At 40.4% G+C, this 24848-nt stretch overlaps 1 protein-coding gene across 8 annotated transcripts in view; it reads left to right on the top strand.

Moving 5' to 3' along the window:
• The window catches only part of ATP8B4 (ATPase phospholipid transporting 8B4 (putative)), a 258876-nt gene that overhangs the window by 30205 nt on the left and 203823 nt on the right, over positions 1-24848 (top strand). For 6 of the 8 annotated variants that reach the window (XM_027096598.1, XM_027096596.1, XM_027096604.1 and 3 more), the window contains exon 3: positions 12104-12162. The exons of 1 other annotated variant lie outside the window; for it this stretch is intronic. In XM_027096598.1, the coding sequence (XP_026952399.1) occupies positions 12104-12162 (59 nt within the window). Of the gene's footprint in view, positions 1-12103; positions 12163-24672; positions 24729-24848 lie in introns of those variants that run through there. One more of the 8 variants, XM_027096599.1, reaches the window with a different exon arrangement.

Here is a 24848-nt window from a genome sequence, read left to right as displayed (position 1 = left end):
AAATGTGACAGGAGGAAATAGAGTGGAGGAGACAATGGTCTTAGCTCTTGTGGCTAAAATATTTTAATATTGCAAATCAAAAGGCAAAACAGAGTAAAAGCAATGCAAACAAATTTCTAGTGCTATTCCCAGGGCCTTGGGATGGAAGGTGCAAGTGAGGTGAGCTGAAGCTTAAGCTTCATAGAGGGTCTGCTTCTGGCAGTGATTTGAGGTCAGAGAGGTAACAGGGTGGGTGTGTGAAGATCAAGCAGGGCCCTGAAGCCTTTGTAAGAGCTGGCTTCTCTCTTGAGATAGAGCAACACTGGACATTTTGTGCAGAGAAAAGAGATGATTTTTGTGGTAGGCAGATTAATGCCCCCTCCTGCAAAGATGTCCATGTCCTAAACCTCAGAACCTGTGGCTATGTGACCTTATATGGTAAAAGACACTTTGCAGATGTGATGAAGTTAAGGATCTTACAATGGAAAGATTATAAGGGTGGGCCCATTGTAATCACAAGGGTTCTTATAAGAGGGAGGCAGCAGAGTCAAAATCAGAGAAGGCAATATAATGGTGGAAGCATGCATCCATGACCCAAGGAATGTGGCAGCCTCTAGAAGCTAGAAAAGGCCAGGAACAGATTCTCTTCTAGAGCCTCCAGAAGGGACTCAGTCTTGAAGAAACACCTTGATTTTAGCCTTGTGAGATCCATTTTTGGACTTCCTGCTTCCAGAACAATAAGATGATATGTTTGTGTTGTTTTAAGCAACTACATTTGTGGTGATTTGCTAGAGCAGCAATCAGAAACTCATGCAATTCTAAAAGGGCCACTCTGGTTGCTCTGTTGAAAATAGATGATAGGGGCAGGGGTAGAAGTGAGGAGGGGTTATTATGACAGCTGGGAGGAGAGGTGAGGTGGCTTGGACCAGAGTGTGTGCAGAGGAGGGGCAGAGAAGTAGGCAGATTTCTTTTCTGCCCAAAGTTCTGGCTCTATTTTATCTCTATTTAAAACGTGTATTATCTGAATGCTTCACGACTAGGTAAATAAATCGAGGCCCCTATTTTTTTCTTTCTGTCTTTTCACACTTGGTCCAATATTCGACTAGAAGGCACATCTGAGGAGGAACTGTAGATATCGTCTTATAAGCCCATATTTCACCCCATCTCAGGTGGCAGACCACCTCTACCAAATGTCTTCTCTTTTCAGTAAATGACTATGGCTCAGCTTAGATAAGGTGCTTGGCAAAAACACCCTACCACACTCCACAGTTTGTATACAGCTGCCTAACTTCCCTTCAGAGCTGCCTAGGACAGGTGGGGATGCATTTTGACCACCCACCTGGACTTGAATTTCCTTTTCTCTGCTTTCTGTGTCTCCCTAGGCCTCTCTTCTGCTTCCTTGCTGTGCAGGTATTGTAGGCACGTGTACCCTTTGAAGACTATTGATGTCTTGTTTCTTTTTCCTTCACTGTCTAGAATAGAGCCTTGCTCAAAGGAGTTCATTAAATATTTCTGCAATAAGTCACTTTGTCTTGTCTCCAGCAGATTTTATTTGCCACACGGTTTCAGGGATTGAGACCTGAAACCAGTATGTACTAATGAAACTCATATTTATAGCCCTGTGCGTCTCAAAATGACAAACACAAGCTTTGAGAAACACAGCTTCCTGTGTAAGCTGATAAGGTATGAAGCAGATAAGAACCCTCTTCAGATTTCCTTCTCAAGTGTCTCTGTCTTCCCCACCTGGGGTTCTTTCCTCTCACTTTGTGACAAGTGGCTTGATTTCCCTTGGATGGCTGGAATGTGTCTCACAAAGGGAAATTAAACGTCCTTCAGCTTTTTCTAGGCTCTTGGGATCCTTGGGGTAGATCCTGAGGTTTTTTTTTTTTTTTTTTTTTTTTTTTTCAATAGGCAGGCTATAGAAAAATATAGCTGTTTTTCATCTGTACAGAAAACATTCTTATCCTGGCGTAGTCCATAACAATGCAATTTTTGCTGTAGATAATCAAATTGTAAAAGAATGTAGATTTAAAAACCCAGCGGTCTAGCACCGGATCCATAAGAGAAAGGCTGCTAAGAAAGCAGTAAGTTTTGGACAGGGGTTTGGGAGAGTCTTCTCAGCAACGACTGCTGAAAGTCTCCAAGGAGAGGGCAGTCAGTTTCTCCGAGGGGGCCTTTACTGTGAAGCAGAGAGAAGGCTGGAGGGAATGAAATGTAAGAGGTCCCAGGGCACCAAGGTTAATTGGGAAGGAGTCTGTGACTTGCAGTACATCCTGGAGTATCACTTTTGTCTAGAGAGGCCTCTTCTCCCTCTCCTTGACCTCTGGACACAGGCATGCATTAATTTACAGTTTCCCAATCATCTCTGCATGGTACCACCCACCATCTCCTTATACCTAGAATCTCTTCCAAGCTCCTTTCACAAGGTCAGAAGTTCAGCGTTTGAAATCTGACTCTATTGCATAATCGCGCTAGGCCTTTATTTTTCTCACTTGTAAAGTGGGGCTAATAATAGTGCGTACCCAATAGGATTGTTTTGAGGGTTAATGCATGTGAAACTTCATACAGTATCTAGCTTTTAACCAGTGCTCAATAAATGTTAGCTGTTATTATCTTCACTATATTACAGTAAGTCTCAAATCTCCAGTTGTGAATCTATACTTACAGAAAACCACATGGTGAGGGCTCATAAGAAAATTTTTGTCCATTTTACTTGTAATGTGTATCATATAATTCACGTATGCTTGAAGAAGAATGAATTGGTAAAATATTTTTATTTTTCTTTGTGAAGCTGTCGTAAGCCATGAGAGGAACAAAGCTTCCAATAAATCAAATTTTCCAGATATCTGGACCTGATGAGCAAATTGGCTCAGCCCAGAGGAAAACAAACCCAAGGCCCTTTAGTATTTGTTTGACTCCCCTAATTCTGTTTCCAAGCTCTTTTCTGAGGACAAGAATTTTTTTAAAACTTGTGGAAAGATTTTTTTTTTTTTTTGCCTCGATTCTCTCTTTAGTTTGCTGATTAAATGTCAATAAATCCCAGCAGCTGCAGGTCACCACTGGGTTTCAATAGGAAACCCTGATTCAGGACACATATTTTTCAATTGTATCAGAATGTGCTCTTGGAATCAAATCAGGAAATCTTGAAGGCTGGGGAACTCTTTTCTTTAAAGTTCTCCCTACTCATTGTTCTTTCCTCATGTCTTTAATGAATTGCTTTGGCTCCCAACCACAGACCAGATTGTGACAAATTAGGAAGGGAAAAAGCTTAAGTTATTGATTTGGCTTGAGGGAATTTTTGTGAGATTTCTGACCCAACCCAAAAAACCAACAACCCCCAAACCCCAAATGATTCTCCATGTTTTGAGACCTTCCTCAGCTTCTGGACTGGGACCAACCTTGATAAGGAAATATCAGTCCATGCCATCAGGGTTAGATACAGAGACCCCTAAATTCTCTGTGGTGCTTCATCATTTCATGATTTTGGGGAGCTAAAGCCAACTGCCTGGAGGCTGTCTCCTAAACCACATTTGGTAAAGGACAAAATGCTCTGGAGTTAATTGAAGAAAGACAGTGTGTTCATTAATTGTGGGCTCATAGTTGCTGTGATCACTCATGGGCCTGGTGGAAGCCTCCTAAATCTTCCCTTTACTCTTGGTCTTGTTAACAGAGTTGCTGCATTCACTAACTAGTCTTAAACCCTAAGGTGTTATGCATTGTTCAGAGACAAACTCATCAAAAAAGATGTAAGTGACCTGTCTTCTCTTGTATCCTGGAAGTGGAAGCTGGATAATGTAAAATTTATTTTGTTATGAGGGAGAAGAGCCCAGATTAGGAAGTGGGTGTTGCCTTTGAGGACCTAGAATAGAATCAATGGGCATTTGTCAATTTCTACTGAGACTATTTAGAAAATTACTTCAGACCCTCTTCAGCAGTAATAGTAATAGTGATGTTAAGACTGACTAGCCAAGCTTGGATGATTTCCTTTTTCTTCACCTCTTATTTGCTTTTTTTTTTCATTAAAAAAAGACTCTTCAACTATTTTTCTGTTTATAAAGTGCTTTCCCTACATTTTCTCACTTAATGATGGCAACAGAAGGTGGCATTATTTTACAGAGGAAGCATAGGTAAGGAGAGGTCCTGAGTTAAAATGTGCTCACGCAGATCGTTTGGTGGAAGATCTCGGGCCTCTTGCTTCGTGATCCTGGCCTCTTCTGAGGGCTCTTTCATCAAACCTCTTTTATTTTTTTTGCGGTACGTGGGCCTCTCACTGTTGTGGCCTCTCCCGTCGCGGAGCACAGGCTCCAGACGCACAGGCTCAGCGGCCACGCTTCACGGGCCCAGCTGCTCCGCGGCATGTGGGACTTTCCCGGACCGGGGCACGAACCCGTGTCCCCCGCATCGGCAGGCGGCCTCTCAACCGCTGTGCCACCAGGGAAGCCCCATCAAGCCTATTTTTATGGGTCTAAAAAGTCTTGGTGACGTGAGAACAGCATCTTGATTGCAATTAAAAATTCCCAGCAGAGTAGTGTTAGGTCCCTCACATCTTTTTAAATTTTTTGTTTTGTTTTGTATTTTGGCTGCGCCACGTGATTCTGGGATTTTAGAGATCTTAGTTCCCAGACAAGGGATTGAACCTAGGCTCCCTGCAGTGGAAGCGTGGAGTCCTAATCACTGGCCCACCAGGGAATTACCCCCCCGCCCTTTTTTTCTCCCACATTTTTTTTTTTTTTTGCGGTCCGCAGGCCTCTCACTGTTGTGGCCTCTCCCGTTGCGGAGCACAGGCTCCGGACGCACAGGCTCAGCGGCCATGGCTCATGGGCCCAGCCGCTCCGTGGCATGTGGGATCTTCCCGGACCGGGGCACGAACCCGTATCCCCCTGCATCGGCAGGCGGACCCTCAACCACTGCGCCACCAGGGAAGCCCTCTCCCACCTTTTAAACTTATGTCTTAGTTATCTGATAACACTGTTGGATTTTTCTAGATGCATCTCCTCCTTCGAAAAGGAAAGACAAGCATACATGCATACATAAATGGATATGGTTTCATTGTCTGAAACCAAGTCAAAGAAACTGTCAGCCCTATAAGATAATTATTTCAGGGAGGGAGGGGGTACCTCCAGGTCATATTCTGAAACTCAGGTTACTCTTTTTGATAAATGTTCCCTAACATTTAACTGATTTATAAATAACCATTTCATAAAATAGGTGAGGTATCCTCAGTTAGTTATCTTGGATCATGTAACAGGAAGCACGTGGCTCAAAGATAAGCATTCTAGGAGTGCTTCATTGATATTTTATTTGATTGAGGCAGACATCAAATTATTTTAGCCTTGACGAGATTTGGGGAGTAAAGGCTATTTCCAACACCCTGTGTGAAACAGAGCTTTGAAGGTTTAATGACCTCTTTTACTATATTCTGGAGCAGGTGAAAAACAATGTCTAAGATAATTTTGCCTCTGCTAATGGCTATTGTCTTGGCTCACTGAAATGGTGAAGGATGGCTTCCTATCCAAACACGTGTCTTGGTAGGCTCCTCAGCTGTCACAAAAGAATGCTAACACTATTAAACGTTGGTCTTCTGCCCTACACATCTATACTCAGCTAGCAACACAGCATAGCAGCTCTCCAGGTATTTTCTAGGAAGTTCAATCTCAAGCTTATAGTCATTTAGTGTTTAGCGCAAGTGCAGTTGAGAGAGATAATTAGGACGATTGCTCGAAGGACATGTAGTTCATTTGCTCTTTTAAATATCCTAAAATACATTTCTGAACTTCATCAGCTCAGCAGGGACTGAGTACAGAGACTCTGTCATTGGGACCTTGGAATTGTGTTTGAGATGATATCCATAGGCCTGTTATAAAACACAGCTCTAAAATTCTCATATTATATTCTTTCTCTCAAACAATGACTACTTTATGAGGAGTTGTTAGAGAAATTATTGTTTGAGCCAACAACTAACACATTATTGTACTTTCCCAAAGAAATTAGTTTATTTTTACCTTACAGACTGTGAAGTAAAGGGCAATAGACAGGCCTTCCCTTTTTCTGTAGAATTGGTGGTCCACCTGGAACAGGTGTGTGGGTCATCATGTCAGGCATTTTTATTTGCATTAGGGACTCTAGCTGATCATCATCCTTCCATATTTTCTTCCACTTTACTTTAAAAACGTAAACCATTATTTTTCCTGTTGTACGTTCTTGAGTACAACATTACATTATTTTGGAGATGATCTTGTGTGTAAACCCTCTTGCATGTCTGAAGATGTTTTTATTGCCCTTTCATACTTGATTGATTATTTGCCTGAGTATAGAATTCTAAGTTCAAAACATTTTTTTCTTAAAACTGGCAGGCATCACTCCTGTGTTTTCTATCATCCTTGTTGCTGATGAGAAATTTCATGTTGTTCTAATTCTTATGACTCTGGGGCTACCCATTTTTTTCCTTCTGGAAGTTTTTAATATTTTTCTCTTTGTTTTTTATCAAAATTTTATGAAGATCTGTAGGTCCATTTTCATTCATCCTGACTGGCACTTGGTGGCCCTTTTGCTTTGAAGAGTTGTCTTACTCTGGTGCAGAGAAATTTTCTTCTATTTGTTTGATTATTTCCTCCCATCCATTGTTTATGTTCCTTTCTCCTAAGTGTTTTTTTTTCACATTTCTTTTTTGTCATTTTCTTGTATATTTTAAGAGATTTCTTAAGTCTTATTCTTCATTCTCTCTTTCCTACTATACAGTTCGTGCATTAAATATTTTTAATTTCCAGGAGCTTTCTCTTGTTCTCTGTTTTCTTTCTTCCTAGCAGCTTGTTCTTGTTTCATGGATGCCGTCCATGTCTTCTTGAATATCTTTGAGGTACTAATTAGAATTAAAAAGAAAAACAACCCCCTTTCCCCACCTGTTTTCAGCATTATCTCTTCCCCTTGGATCCTTCTGTTTTGTGCTCTTGGTTTTTCTCAGATGTCTGGTGACTTATGTTTGCTGGCTTGTATTTACAAATGAAGGACTAGATGGATTAGTTCAGTTTCAAAGGTCTTTTCCCCGTCAGGCCTCTCCTTTAAATAGGAGGACCAGTGATATAGCCAGCACACAGAGAGGTTTTTCTGTGTGTCTTAGTCCATTCTGTTTGCTCTAACAGAGTACAAAGACTAGGTGACTTGTAAACAACAAAAATTTATTTCTCACAGTTCTGGAGGCTGGGAAGTCCATGATCAAGGCATCAGCAGATTTGGGGACTGGTGAGGGCTGCTCCCTGGTTCATAGACGGGTATCTTCTTTCTGTGTCTTCAAATAATGAAAGGGGCAAGAGAGGTCTCTGGGGCCTCTTTTTGTTTTTCTTTTTGCGGTACGCGGGCCTCTCACTGTTGTGGCCTCTCCCGTTGCGGAGCACAGGCTCCGGACGCGCAGGCTCAGCGGCCATGGCTCCCGGGCCCAGCCGCTCTGCGGCATGTGGGACCTTCCCGGACCGGGGCAAGAGCCCGTGTCCCCTGCATCGACAGGCGGACTCTCAACCCCTGTGCCACCAGGGAAGCCCCGGGCCTCTTTTTTAACGACACTAATCCCATTCACTGGGGCTCCACCCTCATAACCTAATTACCTTCCAAAAGCTTTCAAATATCATCACATTGGGGATTAAGTCTCAATATATGAATTTGGGAGGGGCACAAACATTCAGTCTATAGCATTGTGGTTTAGTCAGGGTATCTGGCAAATCCCACAATTGCCTCAGTAAGGCAGGCTTTACGAGGCTGCTGTAGCTGATGTGGAGATTCAGAGCTGCTTCTCTCTTAGGCCTGAACACCCCCTCTTGGTTTCTTCCCTAGGCATGTTGCCTAGTCTCTTCAGTGGGTAAGGGAGGGGTATGTGAGAGGACCCAACTGGCTCAATTATAATTATTTTGGTAATTCTCCAAAACTAAGGTGATCAGATAATTTATGTTCCAAACTGAGACACTTTTAATTATTTTGCTAAGACATTAGGCATCACTGGGACTCTCACCCTATCTACAACACACTCTCAATCTTTGTATTTATTGGCTGAATTTGGAACTTCTCTGGGGCTCCATTGGGAAAACAACTCTTCTAAGTCTTTTGGCTAGCATTGTTCCTATCTTTTTTTATTTTTTTTTTGGTCAAATTGATCCCATCTGATTTCTGTTTTATTTTGTAGACTTTTCTTTAAAATTTATGAGCCTCTGATAGCCCCATTCTTATTTTCCAGCACTGTTATGTTTTTATTCTTAAAAAAATATTTTCTGTCATTTCAGTGGGACCTGAGAGGTAAGGGAGGTAGAAGGACATGCTAACTTGAACTGGAAGTTCTTTTATTCCACCGTAAACATACTCTGGTTTACTATATTTTATACATCCATGTGTATCACTTACTCGTTTTTGGAACCAGACACATTTAGTGATACCAGTTGTGCAGGAATGAGCTTACTGTGTTAACTTGTAAATCCCTTGATGAGCACTTTCCTTTCCTTCCTCTTACACCTGGAAGGATGCCTACAGAATGTTGGGCATTAAGTCACTGAACCTCTGAGCAATCCATAGTGGGCGTTGTTTATGGGGGATTTGTGCTCTGCTTCCCCTTCTTGCAGGATGTAACTTATTGCCAACAGGGGTTTATATCCCCTCATGCACTGTTGTAGCACATGGAAGAATGTAAATTCCTACAAAGACAATTCAGGCCTAGCATATTCAGGTTAAAGGCAGAAAACTGTAGGGATTTAAAACCCGAAGCCAGAATTTTGCAGAGCTTAGTGAAGGGATGGAAAAATCTTCTCCCAGAATTTATCCATGAAGGCTCAGTTCAGAAAGATAATACTTAATGGAAGTACAGAGACAAAGATGAAGTCTTAATAAGAAGATTTTAGAAGGAAAAAGAGGAGAGGACTTCCTGGCTCTGACAAGGTCTCGTGGGATAAGAGCAATGTGGATACCCAGGAGAGGATCCAAACTTTCCCAGCACAGAAATTACTCCTTTGGCCACTTTGGGAAAGGGCTATTCTCAGTCCTTGGGGAGGATGGTTACATGGAGACACTGGACAGGAGTCAAGATTCTGGTGTTTGGAATAAGTAAAATTAGACACAGAACTATGGAATTCTGTGCTTGGATGTGCTTCATATAAATGTGAAATTTAAAAATGATCATCATCTTAATGTATATGCTCTAAACTAAAGCCATCAATATACAAGTTAGCACGTCTGATTTTTGATTTAAGCTAAAGTTAATCTGTAAATTACATGCAGGAGGCCAGTGGGCCAGGTTAGCCTTCGCCATGCAGAAGAGACCCCCCCCCCCACACCAACCCCAAGTAATATCCACTGTTTTCCTGTCTGCAGTTTTACTATGCCTGGGTTAAGGTGGGGATGAATAAACAAATCATCTATCTTTCTAAGCTTTTAAGTCTCTCAGCCTCCAAAATTCCATTTTGGGCTTTGATATTTTTGCTCTTTGTTGGGGAATGATGAGAGAGGATGATGCTTTTATAGTCAGACTTTGAAATCTTTCTTTCAGGGGATGGTTGGTTGAGAGGTTGCTTCCTGGTGGGTTCTCAATTTCAGAGTTATACACAGGGAACTGACTTTATTAGATGGTAAAGAAGGAAGCCATGTAGGTGGATATCAAACAGATAAACACTCTACAAATAGTAGGAGCCCAACCATAACCAAAGACAGGGTGTCATTTGTCAGAAGCAGTCCTCAGAGGTGAACTTCATACTTGAAAGCTGAGCCACAGGGAGTGTAGAGACACTTAGATTCCTCTTGGAATTTTGGGAAAAGGGAATCAGTTCTTATAACTCGTGGTGCCTGGTATACAGGGAGCAGGTGGTAAGATATTCTCCTATCTCCCTTCTCTCCCTGTTCATCTCCGTCTTCTTTCTCATCTTCCTTCTACTTCCAGCTCTCCTTCTCTTTGCTTTTCTCTTGCTCTTTCTTTCCTCATCCCTACTTTCCACTCTCCAGTCTCCTTTATCTCTGCGGTTGTATGTACCTTCTCTAAAGTCAGACTCTTACCACATCCCTATACTTTTTACAATCTGTCACTTACCCAGGTGGGAAACTGTGGGATTAAGGGACTCCCAGGTTGAGATGGTCAGGTTATTTACTAGGAGAGTCCAACATGGCTGTCTGTTGGTTACATGGCTGATCTTCCTTCCATAGCTTTCATTACTCCACCGTTACCCTTTTGCCAACTCTGGATTAAGTAAACATGGAGCAAGAACGTGCTACCCTTACTACAAAAACATGCTCTGCTGGGGTTTCTGGGGCATTGTCTCTTCTTGCCCTCTACAAATTTTAATTTCTGCACTATGATAATCTTTGGGTTTGTTGTCCTATGGTTTTGTTATTTGTACTTGCTTTCAGGTGATATAGAAGTGTCCCCTGGCAGTAGCCAGAAAAATTGGGGCACCAGAGAAGGGTATAAGCTCCTTTCTGGAAGATCCTGGTGAGCTGGAGCGAGGCAGAGAGAGAGCACAAAGATTGTGTCCATTGGCCTCCGTTCCCCGAGAGCCTCTCCATAGTTCCCTGTAAGAGTACCAAACCAGGAGCCTGCCCCACAGGCCAAAGCTTTTGGACGGGCAAACGGGCCTCTTTCTCAGAAAGACTGAGAATGTGTTTCAGTCAGCTGTCTGTGCAGTGTCCTGGGGGTGGTAGTCTGCCAAGAATAGAATCTTTGATTGTTACGGTCCCATGGGATCCAGAAACATAAGCCCATGGGCTTCAGAGTCAGGCACTCAAGAAGTGTTCCCTGGGTGGCAGCTGTGAAAACCAGGATCAGATGTAAAAACTGTGTGTTGATGCTCCCCTCCAGGAGATCCTGGGGCTCTGCAGTGTGGCAGAGGGGGAGTGCGAAGACGGCACCCAGTGGAAAATAAAAATTAAAAAAAAAAAGGAAAAGAAAAGAAAAATAAGAAAAAAAAGACAAGGGGGAAAAGAATAAAGGAGGAAATAAAAAAGATGGTGCCCATCCTCATTAGCAAGGCAGAGGGAAATCAGGGAGATGGTACCCACCAGCAACCGTCCCTGGAGAGTATCCCAGAGGTCCGTGCCCCTTAGACCAATGCTTTAAAATTAGTGAGTCTTTTTCTGGTGCTTTTCAAAGGGCTGCTTCTGTGCTGGGCCCTGGGATGAGTCTGCCTGAGGGTACTTTAAGAGCTCTTCCTCAGTTTGCCACAGCCCTGCCCCCCTGGTCTTCAAAGCAGATGCCTTGGAGGCTGTCTCTCAGGTACCTGTCTGAAAAGTGGGGGTGCCCGATGTGGGGTCTGAACCCTTTGCTCCTCGGGTTGAAGCTCTGGGTTTTCAGTTGCCTCCCACTTGGTCTGAGGGTGGGGTTTATAGTGAGATTGTGTCTCAGCGTTTCCTACCTGCTTTGATTGGTTTCCCTCTTGTTTGCCCAATGTGAAGGGGTCTCTTAGCCAGTTTCTAGGTTTTGTTCTGAGGAAATTGTTCCAGATATATCTGTACATTCAGTATGTCCATAGGAGGAGGTGAGTTCAGGATCTTCCTAAGTTGCTACCTTGGACCGGGACTTTACATTTGCTTTCAGAAGAGATTTTATTTTTTTGGCCACTTCCAGCTAAGGGTAGGTCTCAGTCCCCTGATACTGTAAAGTTCCTCTCAGTATGCATGGGTTGTTTAGAAATATCATCTTTGGCTCCGTGACTATAAGGCCAGTGACCTCACAGGCCACTTCAGTATGGTTTTGTTTGGCTATGTTATATCTTGTAACTCTGAAGCAAAAAAACAAAAACAAAAACAAAAAAAGATTCCTTTCCAGTGTGGCATTTGACTTTTAGCAGCTCCTTCCTTTTTAGGAACTACTTGAAGTTAACAGAAAGTGGAGTTGAAGGGATATAGAAATTGGAGACACATACTGTTTTGCTTTATGGCTGGCATCAGAAAGACAATGAAAAACATTTCAGCTTTCCATTTTGGAATTTTCCAATACACGTTCCAACATTTAGGCTGGAAAAAAACCAATGCCCTTCAAATTTCAAAAGAAAGAATTCTTATAACCTTGATGACAATCAAAGTAACCTATTGGATATTAGTTTAAAGAGTTGTATGTTTCTTTTGGTTGAAAATTTAATTTCATACCTGATTTCTCTCTCTTTAGAAGTGGAACGGATAGTAAAAGCCAATGACCGTGAATATAATGAGAAGTACCAGTACACAGTGAGTAAAACACTCATAGCACACACATGCTGGGGTAGGTCTGATCTTAAGGATAGTAGGATTCTTGCCTTCTAGAACTTTGATTTCACTAAAAACTTTGTTGGTCCATTTTAACAGCAAGGTGCCATATGTTTCCATAAATTCAGATTTTAGTAATGTTTATACATTTGTTTCTATTCTACGCTGAGTGGTTGGTATTCATATTGGTATGGGAATAAGATGAAGTACCTTCTTTCTCAAGAATTTATGCTTCATTCATCTTGGTGCCCATTGGGCACTCAAATAATGTAAGAATACTGTGAAAGCAGGCCTCCATGGTAGTACTTGGTGATAGAAGTGGTAATAGCGGCTGATGGGTGATGAATAACATTTGGGGATTTTCTCAAAGCAACTGAGGCTGAATGTGGAAAAGTGCATGTAGGAGAAAGTTCCTAGACCTGAATGATTGTATCTATCAAGTGAGCAGTGAGAATGATTAGTTAAAATGTGTGATCTTTAAGCTTGTACTGAACTACTTTTTTTTTTAATGAGAGTTTTCTTCATTCACATAAGAAATATTTATTGAGAGCCTCCTAAGTGACTGGCACTAGTCTAGAAACTTGGGATACTCTGGTGAGCACTTTGTGAATTATTTCATGGGCCCTCATAAAAATCTCCTCATCTTTCCTTGACTCAACCTAAGCTGCTACATGAAGTTTTTTAAATAAGTTCTAAGAAAGATAACTGGTAGAATTGATGCTGTGGGTGACATGTGGCCTAGAAGACCTGCTGTGATTGAGTATACCAGCACATTAATGAAAGAAAGTCTCAATTCACAGAGGGGTTTGATGACTATAAAAGCATAGAAATGTAAGTGTCATGGGGTAAACTTTGGCAGTCTCCATCTAGGAACTGGCTAGAGGAGAGAGAATTCTGGCCAATGGCTTATTTTTAGTATTTAGTTTCTGTTGGCAGTGTTTTTCCATACATGTGGAAGGCTACATTGGGCTATTATAGCTTGATACCAGTAGAGGTAGCTAACAACCCCTCTTTTCTCATACTGTGATAATCACGTAAACTTGTGATTATAATTTGATGTTCAATGTAAGTGTCTCTACAGGGAGTCAGCACACTGCCTCTATGACAGATTTCTCATTAAAGTAATATATTGGCACCCTGATTTTATTCATCAGTCTTGTGAGCTTGGTTCAAGTAAATCTGTCCTTGAGAGAAGAATCCCTCGCAGGAGGTTGATGAATATGCTTTGTTGCCAGGGGTTGGGGGGCGGGGGACTACCTTCTCCATAGTGATTAATGCCACTCTGTGCAGCCTCCTGACCGCTGGTCATTTAGCCCTTCTGGTCATCACCAGACTTGGCCCCATGCCTTTCTATCCATTCTACCACTAGTTCTTTAACTCTAGAGGATGACCCTTGAAAGCCTTGACCACCAAACCCTAAATCAGAGGAGTAGATGTCTATATTTTAAGACCTTGGGGGCAAAAACCCAGTAATAAGTAATCTACTACTGGGTAATTATGCATTTACGTACTTGGCTTTATCCTTATTTTCCAGTGTGTAAGAGGTATTTTCATTCTGTGAGTAGTAACTAGATAAGGAAAGCCATATTTTGTCTGCATTTTGTAAGATGATACAGTCTTTTATATTTATAGTTATTTTTACTTAATTTATGAAATATTTCAAACTTAGAGGAAAGTACAGGGAATAATATGACACCTGTGTGCCTACCACCCAGGTTAAATAGATGTTAACCATTTGCCACATTTGCTTTTGATTTTTCTTTTAATAATAACATGCCAAGGATACACAGATGGTTTTCTCTTGAGCTTGCATGATATTGAACAAAAGCACACAGGTGTGTAGCTGGGGCTGGGTTTTCTGTTGGGCTTCCTAACAATGACAAGGCAGTGGAACAATATTCTGCAGCTACAGCAGACGGAATAAGGCAGCTTTGTCTCGGAGTTAAAACATACTAAGGAAAAAACCAAAACCCATTATGGGCTGGCAAAACCAAGAATGACAGCAAAAGTTGAGAAAGGGAAGGTGCAGAGCAGAGAGGGGCATGCGTATCTCAGGTCTAATGACCCCTGCCGTGGCTCAGAGGGTATGAGCCAGGCCCTCCTAGAATGAGCAAGGGTCCCCACTAGACCTGGCTGGTGGTGTGTTGATTTGGGAACTCCCAACAGGATGTCTGGCCAGACAGTGAGCTGTGGAACCCTTCTCAGCCCCAGCCTATTCAGATATAAATTGGGGATATTAAAAGTACCTATTTCATAGAGTTACTAAACAGACTGAAGTAGAGTAACACACAATGACTCTATGAGCTAGTCTCTATAGAGGTGGGATTTGGATTTATATCTATCTGATTTTTAAGGATTTTTGAGCACGTCCTACGTGGACTATCCTTTTAAGAAAGGCAGAACCCACGGGTCTTTTGTTCAGTCTTGCCTAGTTTAAAGGGTATTACTGCAAATGGAAATGGATTTGAAGAAACCCCAACAGATCTCAGCACGAATGCTTATAATAATTGATGAAGTAGTCTTCCCCCGTAAGGCTGAAGAGGAGATGGGAATAAACTGAAAATTATAAAAAAGATGAAAGGAGAAATGGTGACGTTTCCTCAAATGTAGTGGAAAGAGTGTTTGGGGATAAGATAGACCACAGTTTGAATCTTTTCTCTTTCTCGTTCGCTAACTTGTGATCTTGATTTATTTATTTTTCTGCATATCATTAATTTTACCTGTGAAATGGGGAATTTTCCTTATAGGATTATCTGCCAAAGGGTTAAATGAAATAATTTATATAAATATTTGATAATAGTAAGACTAGCTAATACGTATTAGATGCTTACTATGTACCAGGCTCTATGCTAAACTTTTTATATGGATTTTTTCTTTAACCTAACATGGCTGTGGGCAAGTATGCACGATAAATTTTAGATTCCCTATAAAGTACTGGATAAAGTAAGATATCAGTGAAAATAATGTTCGGAAGATACTGAGAAGTTGACTAAAGTTGTAAACTTTTTGCAGCAGATATCATGCTGAAAAGTTAGCAAATCTGTGATACTGAAGGTGTGGAAGTTGCTGATGAATTATGCAGGGAATGCAATAGCAGAGATACAAATGCACCCAAAGCAAGAAGATTAACAGTGTAAACAACTGTGGTTGTAGAGAACAGCCCCCTGCACCTGCTGAATAAGCAATATGGCAATGATAATGATTTGATGAGATACTTATTGATTACCTACTCTGTGCAAAGCATTTGATGAGTTCAGGAAATATTTCTGACACTCTTAGTGTGGATATTGACAGATATATGGTTAACAGTGATGACAATAACAAAGTTAGTTATAATAATAATAGTAGCTTACACATATATAGTGCTTACCATCTGAAAGGCAGGGTTCTAAGCACTGTATTATATTAAACTAATTTAATCTCATAACTCTATGAAGAGAGCACTTTACTTATCTCACTTTTGTATATGAATACATTGATACACAGAGATCTCTCTTAAGTGATTTACTCAAGGTCACACAGCTGGATAATGGTTCCCATTCTTACAGCTGTGAGTCTAGCTGTGTACCAGGTACTTTACACATATACCTAATCTTCCACAAAACCCAGAGAGTTGAGGTGGAGTTCCATTTAGTAACTTGTCTGAGGTCACACTGCTAATAGGTAGAATTCTAATTTAGACTGGTCAGATTCAAAGCCTGTTTTGTTTCCATGATACCCTGCTGTTCTTTTGACCAATCTTGAAAGACAAACTGCAACAACAACAAAAAAACCCCAAACAAATCCTCTGAATCTCCTCTCCTTCTCTTACATACCTGCTGGTAAAGTTTTTATACTCAGAGGACAAAGGCAGATAAAGGAGATATAAAATTTTACAAATGTGAGTCTAAGAATGACCTTAAATCTTACCCTTAGCGTTTGTAGATGAGAACTTGGGAGAAAAATTTACACAAAGCTCAGATAACTGGTATGATTTCCACAAACACAAAGACTGGCAAACTTTTCTCTTTGAAGGTTGAAGGAAGATATTTCAATACCTAGAGGACATTAATTTATCAACAGACCCTTAAGCTTCAAAGCACTTTATAGGACATAGCACAGGCTTAAAAAATGATCAAAAGTGCTTTTAAAAGATAAAGGGTTTAGAACACAAAAGACAAGGTTAATGATTCTAAGTGAAATTAATTGGGAAATGACACATGATATTGTGAAAACTGGAAGGTGGAAAACATAAAACAAGTGGGATTTCAGACTGCCAAGATATGTAACACAAAGTGAGATTGGAGAGTGAAGGAAGAGTGAGCTGAATGCTAGAATTATTATTCTCATTAGAAAGGAGTTCAAAGTTTTCTTGGTTAATGATAGGAATGAATAATAGAAGTAATGAGAACAGTTGTTGTATTAAAATATGTTAATAATGTTAGAAAAACGTGAGAGCGAGCCAGACAGCCACTCATGATCCCTATTAAAAGGAGTTCAGAGTGAATGGTAGAAGTACTGAAAACAGTTGTATTAAAATGTGTCAATGTCAAAAAATGTCAGAAAAAGTGTTGGATTAATTATAGCTATTTTCCAACTTTATTAAAAAATAAAGAAATGTTGGAAAACATCGGTTCCCACTGGCTCCTGTTATTTTTATGTCTCACATCAGCACAGGCATACTCTACCCCCATTCAATTCTCTTGAACTCTAACAGAATTTGAGAAGGGGGATGAACTTGTCTGAGTGCTGAGAAACTTATCCTGCCTCAAACTCAGAAAGTTCAGTAAACGTGAACGCTTAACAACTTCTGTCTGAATGTATTTCATGCATGAATATAGATGGGAAGTTTCTAAAGGGCATTTTCCTGAGCTGAATTATTGATCCTATTTCAGGAAGTGTACAGGCTTATATAAGTTGGTGAAAATTTAACCAAGTAGTTTTGGATGCTTTTAAAGAAAGCTTTCCATCCAAAAACTGTGATTCGAACACCTTAATTTATTCCTTGAATCTTGAGATGGCTTGTTGATATTATGGTTATTGGATGGAGCTCTTGTTGCTCTTATGATTTTTGTGATGGGTAGAACAATGACCATTTGGGTTTTCCAAAAAGTGTTCATTCAATGTGTCAATATGGCTGATTCTTAGCAGTCAGTGTTACAATGATGCCACCAAGATGCCCTTCAGCATGAGCCCCTTCCATGTCCCTCCCACCCACTTAAATGGGGCTTTCTATGTTTCCATAGTCTCTTCTCTTTTAACTCAGAATCAGTGGTTTGAGTAGAGTAAAAAATTATGGCCCACCATCATTCTGGGTGTGTGAGCTTGGACAGTCACTGGACCTCTATAGACCCACATTGTAATGATGTGTCTGTGTTTCTCTGAGACCAGACTGGCACAACAGTAAAACCTGTATTCCTGTGTGCGTGGGTGAATCGATGAGTCCGAGTCCCTTTTTTTTTTAATAGAAATGATTTTTAAAATTCAATATGCTCTATGCCTAGTAACGTGTGTTTGTTGACTTAATCACTTTCCAAAGAGGTTTTGAGGCCATGAACAAAAAGAATGTGAAGCTCAAAGGAGTAGAAACACATGAGGAAACTGGGATGGGCAGGGTATATTTAGGTGGGCCCCAAACTACATGCTAGAAGTCCCTATTGCTTAGGCTGGCAATGTGTTGAGTGATACCGGGGTTATTAAAAAAGCAGGTATAAATTTTGCTTTCCACCTTCAAGGAGAATGTATAATCTACTCCAGAAGAGAAGACCAGGACATAAGAACGAATTTGACAGTAGGTAGTACTGAAAAGGTAATGCTAAATTTTACTTGTGTGATGTGGCCTGTAAGTGTTAGGGGGAGTGAAGGGTGAGTGAAGTATTTGAGGAAGTGTCACCAGAGGAAAAGGGAAATGATTCGAGCCTCGTTTGTTTATTTGTACCACCAATGTTAGGAACAGAGACAGGAGCAAAGTCCCGAAGTCCAACCTAATTCATGGGAATTAGGGTGTGTCATGGGAAACGATAGTTCAGGTAGGTGAGACCTGACTGTTTAAAAAAAGAATTTGAATATGAGGTAATAGGCTCTCAGGAGTTGAGTAGTCAACAGAGTGAAAAAGGATGTTATTAGCACTTGGGATTAAATAGATTCGATATCCAAATTGAAATGCCCAGGTTAATATGGAATGTAACTTGGGTGGGGTTAGAGTTGTAGATTAGGGATATCCATTGGAAGGAGGTGCTTAACGCTAGGAGAAAAAATAGAACTGAAGGCAGGCGGCTGAAAGGTGTGGCGGTAGAAACTCCCCCACAGTTAAAGGGGGAGGGAGGGAGCCCAAGAAGCAGTGGAGAGCTGAGGAAAGCAGAGAAAGGATGAGACGAAAGCTGGGATGGGGTGGGGTGCAGGGTGGAGCCCCTCAGGGAACAGGAGGCAGGAAACCATATCTGATGCTAGGCGCTCATGAGCTAAGGCAAAACATCTTTAAGTCAGAAGGAAGCAGTTGGAGGACCTGAAGAAAGCAGTTTAAATTTTTTTTTAAAAGTCCGGGGTTTGGAAGTCAGAGGGCAGGGGAAAAAACATGCAAAAAAAGAAGGGAGTGGGGTATAGCTCCCTTAATTAATAATTTGCAGTAAAAAAGAGAAATAGTATTTAAGCTTTCAGGCTCATTGCAATGAAGTGAAGCATTTTTGAATCAATTTTCTGACATTTTGACTATCCAAGTACAAAAAGCCTGTGGGAAGGTAAAACTCTAAACATTTTCTTTGGGAGACTCTGGGATATCCACATGCTGGGACACATCCTAGTCCTGCTTTAATCCTTGGCCCGATGGAAAATTTGGATTTCTCTTTCTTTTTTTCATGAGCAGCACAGTTGCACTGCCAACATGCTGTAGCTCCTCACCAAGAAGCCTGATAATCAAAGCAATTTCTGCACCAACCAAAGAGTACAGATGATGACAAACTCTGTGACCAAGCTGGAATTAGTTGTGGAAAGTGCCAGTAACGTGCATTTGTTATCGGTTTCTGGTTGTTGGTTGTTGCATGTTTTGTTTGTATTGCAGCGTTACTATAGTAGCAATGGTTTTTTAGCAAACATTGAAATGTCTTCTGTTTTGTGTGCTGTTAATATCTGTGTAAATTATTCTACGTTCTACATGACAGAGGTTTTTATCTTTCTTTATAAATAATTACTTGAAGAGAAAAGATAATTTTTGGACATCTCTCAAATTCATTTTCATTCTGGATTCAGGACTTTAAAAGTATAAATGTTTTATCTTTTTAACATCTGATTTATTTAAATAGTGTTATTCTTTGGCTAAGCATTTGTCTGATTTTTTTGTTTCCTTGATTTGGTTGATCTGTTTTAATCTTTTGTTTTAGCCTCTGAATTCCTATTCCTAAACGTTCTAAAATGGCAAATTAAGGTAATTAAAAAATACAGTTAAGCTCTAAAACTCTGAAGTGTTTGTCATTTACCTGTTCCAGGCTTGAGATAATTTAAGCATCTTCATAAACTAGTTCCATTCCATCTGCTCTGTGAAGTAAGTTTCAAGTAAAGCCACGTAGATTAGGTTTATTTAACTTTTACTTTATTCATTGCAATGATATAAAATTTAAAAGTTTCCAAACAATGTGTAATTGGAATTAAAAGAGTTAAGATAAGCTAATTTTGGTGTTAGAATTTTGGAGCTCTGCTGTAGCCTCACTGTGGTGGGACAGATTGAAACTAAGACTGAGAAATGTAAAGATGGAGCAGGAAGGAAAGTAACCTTCTGTGTGAAGCAAGAACTACAACTGCCATTTCCTTTGTTGGCAAATGGTTTATGAAAGTAATCCATAAATCAATCACGTGGATAACATTGGACAAGTTCAGTAACAGTTGAGAGCTTAACGGAAAAACCACAACCCCAACGGTATCAAGGTTTTTAACCCTGTTTTGTAATTTTCTTTACTGGACCAGTTAGTTTGTTTCTGTGATTCATATTATTAAAAGATAGTAACTCTCACATTTTATGTTCTGTAGTGGAAAGATTAATCAAATCATTTGTGTTAACAATGTAGTCTCAAATTCATGTCTACTATTATAAAACCTGTGCTCAGGTTACTGTTGAACTTTATATCTGACTTTCTATATGCAGTGTCTTACAAAAGTAAACTGTTTAGGCATTAAAGTTAAATCTGGAGGTAATTTAAAAATGATGCTAGGAGTTGATTAGGGGCCATATATATAAATGTGTGTTGCATGTTTATGTGCATGTAGGAAGGGTTGTAGTTATAAGAACGGGTAAGAATGTTCTGGCTTGAATGGTGAGAGACTTTTCTTTGAAGCACAGAACAGCAATCAGATTCTCATATCTAGGTCGGTGATCTAAATTTCTACTTGCTGATACCCTGATTTGACATCTCTAGCAGCCCTAGTTGTTCTGGGTTTTACATGTGCTCTTTGGTTGTAAAGTTTGCTGTGAATCAAGGTCACCTCATTATAGGTGTGGCTGTCCAGGTACAATCTAGATATGCTGCAGGTGGTGACATCATTCTTTCCCAATAGCCCAAAAGTGCATGGAAGAGTAGTTGTTTTATACAAATGGGAAAGCCTGACTGGTACAGTAAGGAAGTTAGCTGAAGTTCATCATAGAATCTCAGCGTAGAATTATCCTTTAAAGCTTTTCCATCAACTTCTCTCCACAGAATTTTTAGTGATGACATATCCAGTCTGTGTTTGTATCCCTCTAGAGGAGGAAAACACACCACTTCTGAAAAGGGCCTTTTCTGTCTTTGCATAGTTTTGATCATTAGACAGTTTGTCCATCATTTGATCCAAATTGATCTTCTTTTGCTTTATTAGTTTTTCTTCTGAGGCCAAAGCAGAGCAAGTGTGTCTCCTATTCATGTGACAACCCTTCTGATGTTTGGCTCACTGAGTAGACTAGTCTCCAGAACAATCATCTCCAATTCCCTTTCTTTTCAAAGAGCTTCAGCTCTGCTATCATTTCTTAAAGTGTGTTGCTCCAAAGTCAAGCAATATTCCAAAAGTTATTTGATCAGCTTGAAGTAGAAGGATTATTAATGCAGCCCAAGATTGCTCTGGCTTTCTGGTGATTGTTGACTCCTATTAATCTCCTATTAATCTCACTTTCATTATTAATGATCAGGACTGTGCCACATTTATCTCTGCATCTTGCTTGTCACAGAACAGGCCTTACTCTGCTGTGCCATGTGTGGACTTACCAACATGTCTTCTGCATCTTCACTGAATTCTAAACCAATGGGCCAATCAAAATAGAGGCTCTGGGGGGTGGAGTCCAGGCATTGGTATTAAAAAAAAAGTCTCCCCATGTGGTTCTAATGAGCAACCAGGTTAAGAATGACCAATATAAGCTCTTAATTAAAATATTGAGCACAACACAGTTGAGGACAGAGTCATGTGCCGTATCATACCTCCCAACAGGTTGCCATTGGGCCATTAATAATTATGTCTTGTTGCCTTAACTAGTTTCCAATTTCTATAATTAACTGTCCTTGTCCTGGCTGCCAACCCAATTTTTGTTTAATTATGCTATATTATTGCTCTCTATCTTAAAAAGCAGAGCGCCTTTTAAAAAATATTATATCTATTATACTGCTGGTTTAGATAACTTTTATATGGAAGCAGAAGGATGGAATAAATAATTGAACTTTGAAGATTCCTTTCCAAGTCATGTTTCTATGATTCTTGCAAACCACAAAGTCCTGTGCTGCAATGTTTTAAACACTCTTGTAGGCCAAATGCCACAAAAACGCCATTGTTGTAAGCAAGACATTTGTGAGTTTAGGAGCACAAATGGGCTGGACTTCATAATGTCTGGCAGAGAAAGCACTGCTCAGACTTTTCTAGGTGAGAAAATAAGCTAAAGGAATGTTTGATTTCTTTTCTTCTCCCTCACTCTCTGATATGGAAAAGTTAATGAACTGCACAAAGATGTTATGCTAAAAAATGTGAAAAATCTATATTTATGCTAGAGCCTATCTTTCTTTGGCAAATGTACTTCTCAAAGTTATGTACTGGAAATGACTTGTTTGTGTTGTGAATTACTAACCATTATATTAGCTCCTGTTTGTTCTGATAAATGGAATTGCATTTCCCTCATGTATTATTTTGCATTAAAAAAATTGGGTTTAGGGCTTCCCTGGTGGCGCAGTGGTTGAGAGTCTGCCTGCCGATGCAGGGGACACGGGTTCGTGCCCCGGTCTGGGAAGATCCCACATGCTGCGGCGCGGCTGGGCCCGTGAGCCATGGCCGCTGAGCCTGCGCGTCCGGAGCCTGTGCTCCGCAACGGGAGAGGCCACAACAGTGAGAGGCCCATGTACTGCAAAGAAGAAAAAAAAAAATTGGGTTTATCTGGCTTATATTGAGTAATTAGGAATTGTTTATCACTTTGTTAAATCCTATAGAGACTTAAAAAAGTATAAGGTAGGGTCTTAGCTCCTCAGAGATTTGCTATCCCCTTGAGATTATTTTATATACAGAAATGAAATAACACTACAAGACATTGTAATATTAAGTATAAAATTGAATGGTGTTAGACTTACAGTTAATGTTTTCACTATATCTGGGTAAGGGAGATAATTTTCTAATAAGAGATAAATTCTTTTTCTTTTTTTAACACCTTTATTGGAGTATAATTGCTTTACAGTGGTGTGTTAGTTTCTGCTTTATAACGAAGTGAATCAGCTATACATATACATATATCCCCATATCCCGTCCCTCTTGTGTCTCCCTCCCACCCTCCCTATGCCTAATACATATATACGGAATCGAAAAAAAAAAAAACAAAAAATACCCCAAAAATGGTTATGAAGAACCTAGGGGTGGGACAGGAATAAAGAGGCAGACGTAGAGAATGGACTTAAGGACACGGGGAGGGGGAAGGGTAAGCTGAGACGAAGTGAGAGAGTGGCATGGACTTATTTATATACACTCCCAAACGTAAAATAGATAGCTAGTGGGAAGCAGCCGCATGGCACAGGGAGATCAGCTCGGTGCTTTGTGAGATAAATTCTTTTTAAAAAACTTGTTCATGTTGTTAATAAATGTCTTTTGAAAAATATACCATGTTGCATTCATATAGTATAAAAATGGTCTAACTTGATTTGGAAACTTACTAATTTGCACTGCACTTTGAACCCTTGTCTGGATTTGTGAAACCATTGGCTACTCAGAAAGCCCAGTACCAGTCCCCTTTAAGTCCATCTAAACCTAAACTGACTGAAGAAAATGATGTGCTCCTTCGAAAGTTCTAGGTTATTCTAGAATTGAATGTTTTGAGTATGCAAGGCAGTTGAATTTTTTTTGTTTGTTTAGTTCGAATGTGAATTTTATATGTGTGATTATTAAAAATAACTAAAGTATTTTGACATTAGGAATAGTTCTGAATTTATGCTTTATGAGCAAATAATTATAAATAAATTCCTGAACCTATACAGGACCTATATATGTTATTTCCTGTGCAAATGGTCAGGTTTTTTGCATTTTGCATTTTTTCATTTTTAAAAAAGGGTTCCTCCTGCCCTCTTCCCCTTCTCTTCCTGCCATGCTCCCCCGTGCCTCCACATACCTGTGGAATTTCTTCCGCGGTCTTTTGTTTTCCAACGTAATGCTTGATCTGATCTTTTTATTTGCCAGAGCTTTAACTGAAAATGCATGAAGAATCTCTGATTTTTATTTTCATCCAATGTATTTTTCTAAGGATTGAATGAGAAATCTAGAAAAATGTCTTCAGCTGAGTCAAAAGGACATTTTCTTTCTATAGTCTAAGCAGTGGTGTAAGGCATTTCAGCGTTTTAGCTCTGATGTTGATTCCGCTCTAGTCTACTGGTGAAATCAAGTATCTCACAAGGTTCCCCATCTCTAGTGGACAAATGGGACTTTTTTGGATATGTACGAATTTCACTAAATTATTTGCACAGCCTTTTGAAAAATACATGTACCTTTCTTATATCATAGAAATTTGTATTTATCAAAACTCTTAGAGGCTATTTAATACTTTGCTTCTTGAAAAGCGGGCCTCTAACAAGCATCATCTTCTCCCCTGGAGCTTGTTTAGAAATTCAGAACCTCAGGCCACATCACAAAACTGCTGAGTCAGAATCTGCATTTGAACCCAAATGATTCATATACACATTTGAGTTTCAGAAGCACTGGACAGATCCTCTATTCTTATTTCAGTTAGGAGTGCCCTGAAGATTCTGGCAAGAGCAAAGAGGTGAGGAGGGAGAAAAGTATTTAATTAGGAAGCACAGTGCCAGTGCTTTTATACTTTTTTTTTTTTTTTGCGGTACGCGGGCCTCTCACTGCCGTGGCCCCTCCCGCCGCGGAGCACAGGCTCCGGACGCGCAGGCTCCGGACGCGCAGGCCCAGCGGCCACGGCCCACAGGCCCAGCCGCTCCGCGGCACGCAGGACCCACCCGGACCGGGGCACGAACCCGCGCGTCCCCCGCATCGGCAGGCGGACTCCCAACCACTGCGCCACCAGGCAAGCCCAGTGCCAGTGTTTTCATATGCATTACCTCATATGATCTTCCCAACTCTGCATGGTAAATATTATTATTCACATTTTACAGATGGGGAAACTGAAGATTGGCGGGACTAAAATTTTTTTCCAAGGCCACTTAGTTGGTAAAATGTAGAGCCACCTTTCAGATTCAGGACTCCAA

Source organism: Aethalodelphis obliquidens, unplaced genomic scaffold, assembly GCF_003676395.1.
Source record: "Aethalodelphis obliquidens isolate GAN/ISIS:26980383/991018 unplaced genomic scaffold, ASM367639v1 scaffold105, whole genome shotgun sequence".
Lineage (NCBI taxonomy): Eukaryota > Metazoa > Chordata > Mammalia > Artiodactyla > Delphinidae > Aethalodelphis > Aethalodelphis obliquidens.
The sequence above is the reverse complement of the archived record's forward strand: the minus strand, read 5'-3'. Positions and strand labels throughout refer to the sequence as shown.